General features: G+C 45.7%; 1 protein-coding gene across 1 annotated transcript in view; it reads left to right on the top strand.

Moving 5' to 3' along the window:
* LOC131215369 (protein O-mannosyl-transferase Tmtc3-like) overlaps window positions 1-14,438 on the top strand; it is a 151,293-nt gene that overhangs the window by 70,356 nt on the left and 66,499 nt on the right. The window contains exon 5 of the mRNA XM_058209757.1: window positions 4,607-4,722. Within this exon, the coding sequence (XP_058065740.1) occupies window positions 4,607-4,722 (116 nt within the window). The remainder of the gene's footprint in view (window positions 1-4,606; window positions 4,723-14,438) is intronic.

The raw sequence follows: 14,438 nt of genomic DNA, 5'->3' as shown, positions 1-14,438 counted from the left end.
TACGAGTTTTATTAGAGAAAATAGAATCCCCAAGTTGGGGCTCTTCACTTGCTGAAAAGGGCAGCTTAATTATGTAACTTATTTTGGGACATTTTACCTTTTATTTTATGCTCTTCAAACGTAACGTAATTCAAACGTTTTAAACGTAATTCTTATCCTATATTTTATGAAAATCATTTTCGGAATATGTTTTATGTGAGATTAATGGAGTGGGTTAATTTCTTTATATATTTCTTTGGTTTCTTGTATTACCTTCTGTCCGCCGGATACTTTTGCAAAACAGAAAGCTTAATTGATATTTTCAACCAGAAGTCCGGCATTCAATGTCTTTACGTAGGCATGTATTTGTGTCGTCAAAGCTTTTCTTTGCTAGTTCATACAACAAAAAATGTTCAACTTCGGGCGCCATTGTTCGTCCACCTTACCTTAACGTCCCGTGGCTCACTTTTCTTATAGAGATTCTTTTCTGGGCGAGCTTGGGTCGCCTTCAAATCGTTGCCCAACATGTTTGATGCAATAAAACGACCAAACCAACAATTTTGGAAACGAAATGATACGGTAAAAAACCGTTTTCTATATAAATTGGGTCCCATTTTCGGTATTATTCCTTTCCTCTCGGGTTGCGTTCTCTCTAACAGAATTACTTTACTACCTTACTGTGTGCCATTGCGTAATGGTTGTTGCATTTCCTAACACCAAAAGTAAGCACCACAAACGAAAATCTTGAGATTGATTAGAAGAAAACACTTAGAAGACCGCCGGCGTCGGAAACGTCGAGATGGCGAACCATTTTTCACTGTCGCATTCGCATCACCGGCAGCGATCGAAAGGACGGAATCGGGCGACATTGACAAACGTCGTCGCCTTGGTCGCGGTTGCCGCAAACCCAAACGTAATCCCCTGCGCGAAGAGCAACCTCAAGCTAACTCAATTGATCTTGACGCTTTTCCGTGAGCTGTTCTTTTCTTCCTTTTCTCCCCTCGTGAGCCAAAGTATTTCTGCTCGATAATGGACGGAACTATTTCTTTCCCGAACGTGCGCGAACTTGTTCACGTGTGGCGACAAAAGCATTTCGTCACATCTTCGGGACTTTGATGACGCGAGAACGGCACCGCGTAACGGTGTCAATTTTTCTTCACTTTGGAATTTTGGAAGATTGCGCCATTGCAGAAATATGGGTGGAAAGTGTAACAATGAACAGTCGAACGAAAAATAGTAGAAAGCTACTTCGTGATGATGATGTTTTAAGATGCGAAGGTAGGTAAATGAAAAATGAAGTTGATGAAATGTTCAGCACTTTACTTCTTTTCCATTACTATTTCCCAATTTGTATTTATTTTTGATGGAAATAGAGGAAATGTTGCCTGGTTTGGGAGTAACATTTTACACTATTTTGCATGACATTATGTCATTTGCTCAACGGTTTGTATAAACAGGATCGCGTGAGCCTCAGTCTTATCTTCGTCACTTCTCGTCACGGTAACAGGTGCTCCGCCGCGCATACAAATGCGCAAAGATTTAGTGTTTCTGTATAATTTTTTTTCCATAGATCTTTGTCGTCCCAAACCCCATCATTACGGTTCGTCGCGCAACGATAACAATGTTGGTCATCGAAATTAGCTGGATATTATTTTTAATTACATGCAAATTTTCCGTAGATCAAATTACTGACTGACCAGGGCCGATTGGGGCGGACGCGCCCCAACGCGAGGTCAGTGGCAGTTGCCTTGCCATGGTCACTTTACCAGGACGCAGGACGGACAATTAAAGCCTTGCTTTTCCTGCTAGTAATTAGCTGCTTCATAATTGGATCATTATATTTCTTCATACTTTAATTAGGGCTCATCAAACAAACGGATCCTTTTCGACGTTTGAGCGGCAAATACGAATGCGGGGCGGGAAGCAGCGCCTCAGTTAATTACTCTACTGCACGGGCGAACAGGAAGAAGAAAAAATAATTCTTCCGTTAACTTTTTTTTTACTTCAATGTTTGTCCTTTTTCCGCTTTGGTCAACCTTTTTGCGTTCTAAACAATGCGAAAGCAGAGCGCAGTAAGACCCGTAAGTTGTGTCCTAAGTAAACAGCTGCGCCCAAGAGTGTGACGTTCTTCGAATCGAACAACTCCGCCTGCCTGGGGCGGGTTTTGAAAAGCGCGAGTTCCCGCAAATTGCATCCTTGTTTGAGTCGTTCATTAAATTGATTGTACCGCTTGACTTGGCGTCCATGTAATTGGCGATCGGTCTAATGATGGATCGTTTTCGGCGAGTGTTTACAAGTAAATATTAAATCATAACTTCTTTGAAGCGATAATTTTAGGCCTTATGATGTTAATTTTTTGGTTTCGTATTTGTTTTTTTTTAGAAACACTACGACATAAGATATATACTATTATTTTATGTTTAAACACCGCACAATAAATGACAAAAGATAAATTACCAACTCAAACCGGAATGTTTTTGTCATTTACGAACGAAAAAGACAAACAAAAAGTTTGAATGAAAAAATCTAACAATTTCTTAAATCGAAAGCTTCTTCTGCTTAAAAACAATGTTATGATGGACCCTCATCACGCGTTAAATGTTAAATAGCTGAGAGTAGCCCGTGCTTTACGTCACTAACTGGATCTTTACCAGTCCATCCTGCCCGTCAAGTGTAGTGCTTATCCATATGTGAGAAAATGGATACCTGACGCTATTTCAGGAATGCCATATAATTGTAACTCTTAAATACCATTTACTCTATAAACCAGTGTAACGGTAGTTACTGCACCGTAGGTTCCGCAGTGTAAAATTTGCATTGCAGCTGCTCTACGAAGGTCCATCCTGCCCGTGAAGGGGGTGTGATCATGAACACCGAAAGCATGGGGAGTGTTTTTTCAAAGTTTTTCTTTATTGCCGAGATTGATCTCAACGCCCCAGGTTGCCCTAGCCCCAGAACGACTTCTTGTGCTCCTTCTTCAGGAGCACGGTGAACGGCACCGGCTTCTCGACGTACACTGGCTCCTTCACGTACACTGTGTATGGCTTGTCGACATGAACTGCGTATGGCTTCGGGACCTCGACGTACTCCTTCTGGTACACGGGCACTTCCACGGGCACCTTCACCTCAACCGGATACGGACGATCCACGTGGACTGGAACCTTCCGCTCCACGTACACCGGGTACTTCTTCTCGACCACGACCGGGACCTTCTTCTCGACCTCAACCGGGTACGGCACCTTCACGTGCACCGGAATGCGTTTCTCGACCTCGACCGTGTACGGCACCGGGACCTTTTCCGTGATGACCTTCTTCACCTTCTTCTCGGTAGAGTAGTGGTGGCCGTAGTAGTGCGGCTGCTGCGGTTCCTGCTGCTGATAGTGCTGTTGATGTTCGTCGTGCTGCTGATGGTCGATGACCTGCTGATGGTGCTGAGACTGCTGATAGTGTTCATAGGCCTGCTGATGCTGGTGAAGCTGCTGATGGTGGTCGTAGGTCTGCTGATTATGGTGAAGCTGCTCCTGGTGGTCGTAGGTCTGCTGATGGTCATAGGCCTGCTGCTGATGGTAGTGAGGCTGCTGATGGTCGTACCCATAGCTTTCGTAGTCCTCCTGCTGTTCCGAGCCCAGCTCCCACAGTCCACGCTTATCCTTCTTGGAGTCGTCGACTGGCGCCGCACTGGCGAGGGCCAGGGCCATAGAGAACACGATAAACGCCTGTGACACAGAGAGACCGAAATCATGATCACCCACGGAATACATCACTGCATACACTGAGCTTACCTTCATGTCTGCCTGCTGATTGTTTGGTGTCTACCGTCTACGTGCTTCAGTGAACGATCACAACCGAATGATGGTTCCTCTTCGGCCGAACGTGATCTTATATACACCAGTTCGCCGCTAACCGGTGGACCAATAGTTCTCTGCCACAGAAGGAGAGAGAGACACACACGGAAAACATCTTCTTTGACCCGTTTTCGAGGTTTTGGCGCTACCAGTTGCCTTTGCGTTGCAATGATAAACGCATCCAACCGAGCCCAATCGAAGCAACCGAATTAGAAATGGGCTATTATTGCTATCACCCACCCGGGGTCATTGGTTCGTGTTCGGAGGCGTCTTTCCTCCGTCGGGTGTGTCTCGCGCGTCTCGACTCCGTTTGTGCCAACTACATTTCTAGCAACCCCTTTCCCTAGCAGTGGAGGTACTTTATCCGAATCGGATCGTTTCGACAACAGTTTACAACTGTTGCAGTAACGTAGCTTCGGTTTTTACTTTTACTTTTCATATAATATTGAACGAATTGCGCCTCACTTGAGCCGTGATTGAGTAAGACCAGTTTCGGTGACACTTTTTCTGATTCTCATCACTCTTCTTCACTCTTTTATCATGTTTATTACAGTTATTGATTAGTGCAACATTCTTTTTATATTCTACTGTTCATCTCTTCCTTTTCGTTCAATTGTTCAGTTTTTAGTGTTATTATTATGTCATTTTAACTTATTTTATGTATTTTATGTCCTCAATAACTTTTTCAAGTTACTGTTTTATCCACTGACTCTCTGAGTTGTGTTGTAAATTAGCAACCGTAACCGAATTACTTCTTTTTTCTTTCCGTTTGCTTTTTCTAGGCTGGCGCTACCTCTGCCTTTCGATGCTGTTCGTCGCGACGGCGATGCTGTGCAAGGAGCAGGGCATCACCATTACGGGCGTGTGTGCGATCTACGAAATCTTCGTCGCCCAAAAGGTAAGACGCAAGCTACCAGCCGGCAACACGGGTCCTCGTGTGTTCGGATTCTTGAGGGCGCACCTCGTTCACTCCCGAAAATACTTTGTCTCGCATTCTAACCTCAAATTTCTTTCCAACTTTATCGGGCCGGCCGCCTCTACAGGCCAAGAATTCGGCCAAGAAACCTCCCGCTCCACTTCGTGGTAGAGCCGTGCTGGGGGACGGGAAATGAAGTGATTCATGGTAATCGCGCGCGCGCCAACGGTTTCTTCGTGTCGGCCCACGCCAGACGCGGTCGGCTGCAAGAATGTAGCATCCGCTGCGCACACTGACCATTCGCTGGTCATTTCGAAATTTTTCACTTCCCCCCCACGAACCCACGAAGCTAGAGCAAATATTCCTTCTGCAATCCACCGCGGGGCCGATGTCTAAGAGGGGCACACTTATACGCGCCGTCGACGGCCCTTGGCAGGATGCTTGGTGTTGGCTGCCACGTGGAGCACACGCAGGCTCGGAGTAGAACTTCCGGAGTAGTGGGTGGCGAAAGGAAGAAAAACAAAATAATTCTAACAATTTGGGTCAATTTTCCGCATACGCAACACTAAACGGCCCCGTTCCCGCTGAACCAACCCCACCGAGCGGCTGCCAAAACGGCTTGCCCATCTTGTCGGTCCGTGCCGTGTGGCAGGCAGTGCTGACGTCCTCATCGGAGAGTGCTCCTGGAAAACGTGTTCATTTTCAGCACACTCACAACCCGAGCGGTCGTTGTTATTTTGAAATCACCCAACGGTTTTTTCCTCCTTTTTCACTCACCGCGGCTGGTCTGGTGTAGGCAGAGTGAATATTTTCGAGGCAAATTTTCATGAAATGGTTTTTTTGTTTTTTGGGTAATCACTTTTTGGTTATTTGGGTGGCGGCGGACTGTGCTGCCGGGGCAGCTAAAGGGTCAACGAGGTCAAAAAACCGAGGGATTAAAAAAAACAAAAATCTCTCACCGATGGAATGTTAATCGCAATTTTCCCACGGTGCCGGCCGCCAAAGTTTGGTTGACCGGCCCGAAACCGGAAAATCTCAATTTTCTACCGCCACGCGCTCAGTTCCAATGGTGGGGGGAGGGGGCGGGCCGGGTTTCGCATGAAAATGCACGGGGCAGTTTCCTAACCCGATGGCCAGCGCGCCTAAAGGTATGCAAAGCGCCGTGCACGTATGGGCACGGGGCGGTTATTGTTTCAACGCAGTTGTTTGACGGTATCGGTTGTTGTTTGGGGCTCGGGCTTGAGCAAGTAAATTCCACCGGTTTTGACGAACTGAACAATGTTTGAAGAGTATTCCAAACTCGTTAGTGTTCCGTATGCTGTACGCCTCGTGCTTGCTTAGCACTTGTTTATCGATCACGTCAAAGGGATCTCAATTGTCTAGTCAAAAGTCAAAGATACCCTAACTGGAATAGGATAACTTAGTAATAACCGATAAGCTATTCGTATTTAATGTATGCTAGTTTGGAAGTGGAACCAAAAGAACGAAACAAAAGGTTCGATTCGAATAGGATCTTCGTGTCAAATCAAATCAAAAGTCGAAGAGAATTCCAAAAAACCCAATCCACAAAGTCGACGATTCGTGTCACACAAATCGAGATCCAACACTTACATTCAATAACTAAAAAATGTTTTGTACTTTATTTATTTACTATTATTAGATCAGCTATATTAATCAACTTGAAGCTTTTGCACTGAGCAGGGTTCAAACTGACCACTTTTGCATGGAAACCGATTCATCGGTACTGCGAGAATTCGATTATATTTTAGAACAAACCGTTAATGGTACACTTTGTACGAGAAGTTTATAAATAATTGGCAGTTAAGTTTACTGCAGACGTGTGTCAATGCCAATGCGATGCGCCTAAACAATTATTTTTCATAAACTGATTCGTTAAGATTTTTATTTAGACTTTGTTAAGACTTGAGCAACACGGTTTAAAGTAACATAGTTTGATAAGAAACTCAATTGTATATAGTATATAGGGTGTGCGCTCATTACTTATCATCACTTTTTGGGAACTATTTAGCATCTTTTCAAACAAAACCAAACAAAAATGGGTCCGAAAGAATAGCCTTTGGCCCGCTTGTTTGATGCTCCGAATGTGGTGGCCCCAAAAGATGATGGCTTCGATTGCACGCGACGCGCAATCATCGCGCTTCTCCATCGGGTAGCACTCCACTTTCGCTAACGTTTCGGGAGAAACGTTAAAAATGTTTTTCACCCCCCAAAAAAGGATATGCACACCACCCGCGCAGCGTGCTGCCAGGCCGGTTCCAGGCCAGGTTCATCGTTCTCGCACCGGGATACCGGTTTTTCGCGGCCGCAACATAAAAAACTGGCAACATCAAGAGTGCATGTTTAACGCAAGAGCGTCAACATTAGTGGCACCATATGCGAAGGACACACGGCGCACATCCTTTCGGAGTTTTCCGAGGTCCGGGTCGCCACCGCCGTCAGGATCATGTCGTTTTTCTTCGGCGCAGCGGTTGTTTCCATTATGCTCTGTTTGCGCGTCTACACTGCACTATCGCTGGTAAGAGGGCAGCATCGCATCGGTGCGCCAACAACATCTTGTTTGCCATCCATTTCGCCACCGCACCACCTCACACCGCACCGCACCGCGGGGGGTGTCCCGGGCAGTTAAACGACGACGGATGCTTTGTCGGGTCGCCTATCGCCTAGCTCCTGGCATCAAACGGAATCGTCCTTGTTTTTTTTTCTGTTGCACCCACCCCAAAAGCAGGCGAGATGCGCTCATGAGTGCTGCAAATCGGTTGCTCGGTTCAATCGGAAGCCTTTGGCCAGAGCATCAGGGCGAATGGCCTTGCGCGTTTTCTCCGAATGGGGTGCGATGCGCTACTTTTTAAACACTTTGCCAAATCCGTGTCCGGTCGGCGAGCTTGTTGGTCGGCAGCCCCACTAATGCACTCCGACCGTCCGTCGAGGGCTTTCAAAGTGCATTCCTGAACGACTCCCCGGAACAGCACCAGGTACGTTCTCGCCCGTTAACCCACTGGTCTCGCGATCAAAAGAGTTCACATGGAGCCGTGTTCTGTGCTGTAGCCTCTAAAGTTGTGAAGCTCTCGCTGAGTGATTAGCATGCGCCATTGAAGAGCCTCGGAGTAGACTCGGAGGTGGTCCAACTCTGTGGAGCCCTTGGGAAGCAGAAATCCGGATCCGAGCACGCGTTTGTCGTGATATGTTGAACCAGTGGGATGCTTAGGAAACATTATCGTATCCATTTCTTGATACTCAATTGAAAAAAAAACTTCAAATATTTCTTACAAGTTTATTTTAAAAAAACTGGTAATTTCGTGCAAACATATTGCGTATTTCATTTTAAAATACCTCTTATTATAAGATATTAAACCGTATTCGCCGTTACTACGCTAATACAACTGGGTCCGTTCTAAAATAATAATCCGTTCCCGTTCCTAAACAGCACACAAACGAGTTATGAAGAGCTGTAGGAGAATTCCATAAAAGAGGAAGTTATCACGTTCAATTTCGATATCTTTGATGATGCTTTAGAAATCGATGAAATCATGTTCCGTAACATTGTAGGGCATCATTCATCATCACCATCATCAAATGAAATGTTGTCATCAAAAAGAGATATTACCATCGAACAACGCATTCCAGAAAATTCCAGCACTTTTGTTCGTCATTCAAATTCATGTTGACTAAAACTGTTTATCGGTTAAAGATTTATCAAATAATCAGTACCGGAGCTATCTTATGCTTTTGATTTCACCAAGTACGTTAGAAAAACTGAATGTATTATATAGTCACACTAGAACTCAAAATGATCTGAAGTTTTTTTTTCATTGTGATAATGGAAAATACTGTTGGATCGATTTATTTTAACGTTTTATTGGATCGTTTTACAAAATATCTCATGCTGAGTTGAGACATTATTTAAAGTATATTAAACATATTTAGTTAAAACACTTACCTGAAGCTAAGAACAACAACCGGTACCAGTGGCAGCTTCTTTATTCACTAGCTTCAACAATATTTTTTCGGCCTATTCTCGGATCTGAATGTCTGTTGCGAGTTTTTTGAACTAAAAGTCACATACTCATTCGTTTCGATTCGTTTCGAAATCATAACCCAGCCGATGCTGTGTAGGATAGACGCTTTACTGACGGCGTCTATTTTGTTAATTAAAAACAGCATGAATTTGGCAAAGATGAGAAATAACATCGTGTCACAAGGCTTTCAACCGAACTCCTACACTTTCGGAAATCCTTCCTTGTGAACGTCGTCTTTCCGACGCCGGGCAACAACGGACCTGGACTCTCGTTGTCTGTATCGAGGAAACACGGAAAGTTAATTATAATTCCTCCTCCTCATGGCGAGCAATTTCAGTGTTCTTCCTTTGATTTGTGACACGATTTTATAAGAAAGCCCTTGTTCGGAGAGCTCGACGCTGTCTATCGTCGCATTTTAAGGCCCCCAATAAGTGTGTGATCTGCTGGGAAGTCCTGTCTCGCACTGCACTCTCGACACGACACGTAATGAAATATCGATGTTTTCATAATTCAATTCATTGCATCACCGACCTTACCGGGATACCGGCAGACTGCAAGACCAGTAAGTGGCAGTTGCAAGTTTTATTGGCTTACGAGAGGGTAGAACATCTCCCCAGTGGGGGGGTGGGTTATCCTTTTTTCATCTAGACCACAATCCGAAACTCAGATTTGAAATCGTGTTCGGAATTAGTTCCGCAATTCCGACATGCAGGAATGGAATGTTAGATGGTCTCTTGAAGCTGAAGCATTTTTTTCGAAATGCTCAGAAAGGAGTGCCTGGTTTACGGGTATGGCTTAGTCAATGTCCATCACCAGCACAGGGTCTCAGGGCGTTTGTGCAATACTTCTTCTTTCAATTCAATATGCAGAGCAGTGTTGCGAGAGCCACAGGAAGGGGGCGAATTTATGGGCGAACATGGCATGAAGACAAGCAGCGTCGAATCGAAAAGGACTCTCGTCGCCTGGCAGTTCCCTCGGTGACATGGAACCTGTGATCGACGATGGCATAATGGGGGTCGTCACAACTCAAACACAAACCAAAAACTCACGTCGACTGACAACGAAACGACCCCGGCCGGGACTCCTCTTGGCAGCCGCCCGCCTTTCGCCTCGCTGAGGCCCTTTTCCCATTTCGGAAAAACTCACGCTGACGAGTGTGTGAGTGTTGCAAAACAATAGAATAACTTTCGGGGTTGTATTTCATTTTTTTCTCTATCCTTCATGTCGTCATATGGAGCTTCTGCGTCCGTTCAGTTTTGAGCGCAATTCGGTACACGGTGCAGGTACGGTGCCCGGAAGTCCTGTCAAACCCCGTGGATGTTTCGGGGCTCATCATCAGGACGTGTCGTGGACACTAGTAACACACACCGAGCTTTGCCATCATCTTCAAGTGCTCGTCCGGAAGTGGTCCGGGATGTGTTTGTTTGCACGACGCCGGGCATGAGATTTACACTCGGCCATCGAGACAGTTGACAGTTCTGGTCCTATTGTTATTATGCCTTTTTTTGTAATCCATTTGTTTCTCCAACAGCGTAAGACGGTCTGAGCGGTTACTTTGCTGCCGGTCGTAATTTACCTTTGCACTTTATTTCTATCGTGGCCGCTGTGCACTCTCTAATGTCTGTCGTGAGAACACTCTGCCGACGAACACGATGCTTCCTCAAATATAAGTCCTATTTTATAAGAAGCAAAGCGATTCAAGGTGGCAGTTCTTGAGTAATAAGCCTTCCTTTTTCTCGTACGAGTTTGATTTATGATCGTTTTAGATAAGCATTTTTAATGTCTGCTTCTTTGGTTTCATTGTCGGTTGGTTTTCATGTCATTGTGGTTTTAATGTCTGCTTCCTTGGTTTCATACTTTTCTGTGGACTATTCACCAGTTTCTAAATTAAAACAGTGAAACTGCCAATCACAAGAATCATTTTTTAGAATTAGAAAATCATAAATTAGGATTAGAAAGAGACGAATGTTGGGCCACTACAGCTCAAAGCCTTTATAGTACACAAGAAAAAAGGAAAAAAAATCGCTTACCTAACTAGATGAAAAAGGCGATTCAGATTATGGATGATGTCACATAAAAAATCGACGTTACATAAACGTTCATTAATATACGATATTTACGCTACCAGGCTGTCTCAAGCTGTAATGCTATTAAACATGTGTTTCTCTAATTAACTAATGTATCCCTATAGCAAATTTATTCATTGCGTCTTGAGCTTTAAAATGCCAAAACAACTATTCCGGCTCATTCTTAGAGGTTATATCGGGTCAAAGTCTGTGTCCAAACGAGCACTGCACCGTTTGGTGAAGTGTACCACTTAATCGTACACATTTTCTCATCTAATTAAGTAGTTTCAGCGGTAAACAAAGTACACAAACCACAAGGGCGATGTGAATGGGGCAAGTCAAAATACATTTGGCTAATTATGCACGTCCAGCAATCTTTGCTACTGAGCTTCTGGAACCCTGTGGAGTTCGCTAGCATTTTTTTCACCATTAATGAGGGGTTCAGCATTCTTTTGAATAAACTACTATGACCGGAGCTACCCTTTTCCAACGGCACAGAAATCCTCACTTCGGAAATTATGAGGAAGGCTGCCTTTCAAGCACTATTCACTGAAATAATGGAATATCTCAATGCTGCTGTCTCCCTTACAAAGAAAACATTGTATCAAATAATGTTGTGAGGAAATGAATCAAAATTTAAAAAAAAAACCCTTGTTTTCGAACTCTTGGCACAGACATCAAGCAATGTGCACCCCCCATAGATTATAGTGCAATTTTAATGTCTCTCTTCACTGCTTTCAGTTTTACTGATTTTTTACAAAGCCTTTCATTAAAATGGAAATGTTTTGCGCCTGTGATGTTGGCAACATTTGACCCCGTCGTTGAGCACCTCATCAACAATTCACGAATCGAATCAATTAATGCAAAGGAGCGCTTCTCTGCTCGCACGGATCGGGCGGAAAATCTTTTGCCCATCACGGTGTCACGTCAAACACCGCCACCACCGCGGGACCCCGGCGTGTGTGTCCTTTTTGGCCGCTTAACCATCTGTCGCACGCCACCCAAGCCAGCTTCGCGAACGCCGAGCACCCTGAAACCGGGAATGTAATTTTCGTGCTGCGATAATAAATTTATAATGACATCCTGCTGGTGGAGGTCGCGTCCTGCGACGCCAGGGCCGGGACCAAGCGTCGCCGGTTCGCAACGGACGCGCCGGGGACGCGCACCAAACCGAAAGTACCATCCGACTAAACAACCGAATGTTGCTTGTCGGGATATTTTTAACCGCTCGTTACGCGACACTTTCGCTCCTTTCGAGCAGGAGCGCGCACCCGTGTAATGCTGTGCCACTTGCGGCCGGTTGGGTTATTAGCGGTAGCAACAGCGGGGAGTGTGTGCGAGAGTGTCTGGGAAAAATGGGTTTCACCACACCGAGGCCCGCCGGTTGCCTGCGCCGGCTGCCATTATTTCCCCTTAGCGTCTTGTGCCGCTGGATCAGTGAGTGGCGTACGGGCGGTGCAAGCAGCGGCAAGAGCCCGGGTGTCGGGCGAAATGATGATGGCGGAACGACATTTTAAGCGACGACCTTCTAATGGCCTGCACGAGCGCCAAGGGAACCGTGCGCGAGGCTTTCGGTGGCTGTGACTGTGTGGACCGATCCTTGACGCCGGCGGAGCAATCCTTGCGAGTGCCAGGCGCGCGCCTGTCAAAGCGAGTGCAAGTGAAGTGCTGTGGTTTTTTGCTGTGTTGGTTTGATTCGTTCATTTTTAACTTTCCGCTGTTCAGTGTATCCATGTTTCGGGAGACAAGTGGTCCTTTGGTTTGGTTGGAGTTTAATGTTGTTTTAATACATTCAAGGATTTGGTCCCTTTGCTTTAATCTAAAACTTTTAATGTTTGTTTTAGCATCAATTAACACCAGTTTTATCTGTTTAACTAAAACTAAAACTCAATCACGTTTTGCTATTTTGTTTTAAACTCAATTCCAACCACTTTTGAAGATTTGAATTCATATCATATTTCCATTAACGTAATTAAATACTGCAGCCCCTCGTACATTGAACTCATCTCTCGGCCAAATGTAAGACGATGTTACGAAACCCACCGCAGGGAGCTCATGTTTCAATTTATGTTCCTAACTCGCCAGCAATAGTGCCCCTGGTCTTCACGCTCGTGTTCAGTAGAGCCCGCTATGGGCACTAATATAGCAACCCCCGGTGCCCCGGTTACTATCATCTTCCGGTTTGTGAGCCAGCTTTTCACGGGAAACCCAACGTAATCGGGCAGAGCCTACCTTCATGAATGATGAACTGCTGGATCCTCTAAATTCACGGAAGGCTCCCGTCCCCCACCCAAAAGAGAGGGTTGCCGTAATCAAGAGAGCTGCCAGATGAATCCACTGCCACTCCGGTTCCAAGAAATGTGTTCTCTTGTGCAAACTCTCAGGCAAAGGCCAGGTGCTAGTGTGGCGTCAGCAGAGAACCCTACATCGAGAAGCTACATTCGTTGCAGGCCGTTGCAGTCAAAAAAGACGGCTTTGCTTCAGAAAAGGCTCTATCGCCGCCATCTTTCCGGTCTTTGTTTCTTGTTCTGAGAAACCAGCCGATCCCGTAATAGGCCGCAACCGTAGCTACAGTTTACGTAACAACTACACACTACCTTACTGCTTTTCTCCATCAACTTTAGGACGTTCGCATCCACGTGTTTTTATTTTTAATGTTTTGTTAAAATACTTTTAGTCCGCATTTTATTAAGACGGACATATAGGGCTCACTTCACATCGAAGACCAACGAGTGACTCAAAGAATGCGCCGGGTGATGTGGTAGGATGATCCGTACCCTTTGCTACGAGATGGGTCTCGAGATGGAAATGGCTGTATCATTGCAGGTCGGTGCCCTATCCCCCAGGACACCTAGAACGGTGCACCGGATCGTCTGGACAGAGTCTGGACGCCGTGCAGGCGGGCGAAGATGATGCGATCCTTTTTGCGAGAAATGAATTACCGCAAATTAAATCGAGAGTGAAACTAGTTTCTAGCGATCCTTTACGGATCGGATGGTATGGCTCGCTCCGCTTCCAGAGGCCACAGCACTCTGAGGTCCCGTTTTTCGGGACCACCGAATTTCAGGCCGCAATGGTACGGTGACCCTGCGCGCAGTGCTCAAAGGGAACTAATTTTTATTGCACAATTAAATGCGAAACGCGGCACCGTTTATGGAGTGGATGGATCGGGTTGAAAGTGTGGGTTTTAGTGTTATTGGTCCTGGTAACGGGGCGGCGATCGTCTCGAAAACGACCCCATTTACTGGCGGCCGCGGCGACGACGACGACGACTAGGACGTCCCCACTGAAGGACCACTAGAACCTCGTACTTTTCATGAGCGCCCCGTAAAACGCGCCATTTTGTATTTGTTCTGCGTTCCCCGGGTTCGGGATCCTCGAAAGTTACGTTTATGCCGTCTGCAGCCAGCCGAAGCAGCGGAAGGCACCGGTAGAGCCATTAGCTGGCACCGAAAATTACAATGAATGTTTTTGGTGGCCGCCCCGGCACCAACATCCAGTACAGTATCGGCCTAAATTCATCGTAATGGCAGATTTTTATCACTCCCCCCGGGGGAAGTTGATGGGGTACTCTCTGGTACTTGCTCCTGCCGTC

Source organism: Anopheles bellator, chromosome 1 (assembly GCF_943735745.2).
Source record: "Anopheles bellator chromosome 1, idAnoBellAS_SP24_06.2, whole genome shotgun sequence".
In the NCBI taxonomy this organism is placed as follows: domain Eukaryota; kingdom Metazoa; phylum Arthropoda; class Insecta; order Diptera; family Culicidae; genus Anopheles; species Anopheles bellator.
This window is presented reverse-complemented; position numbering and strand designations above follow the sequence as displayed.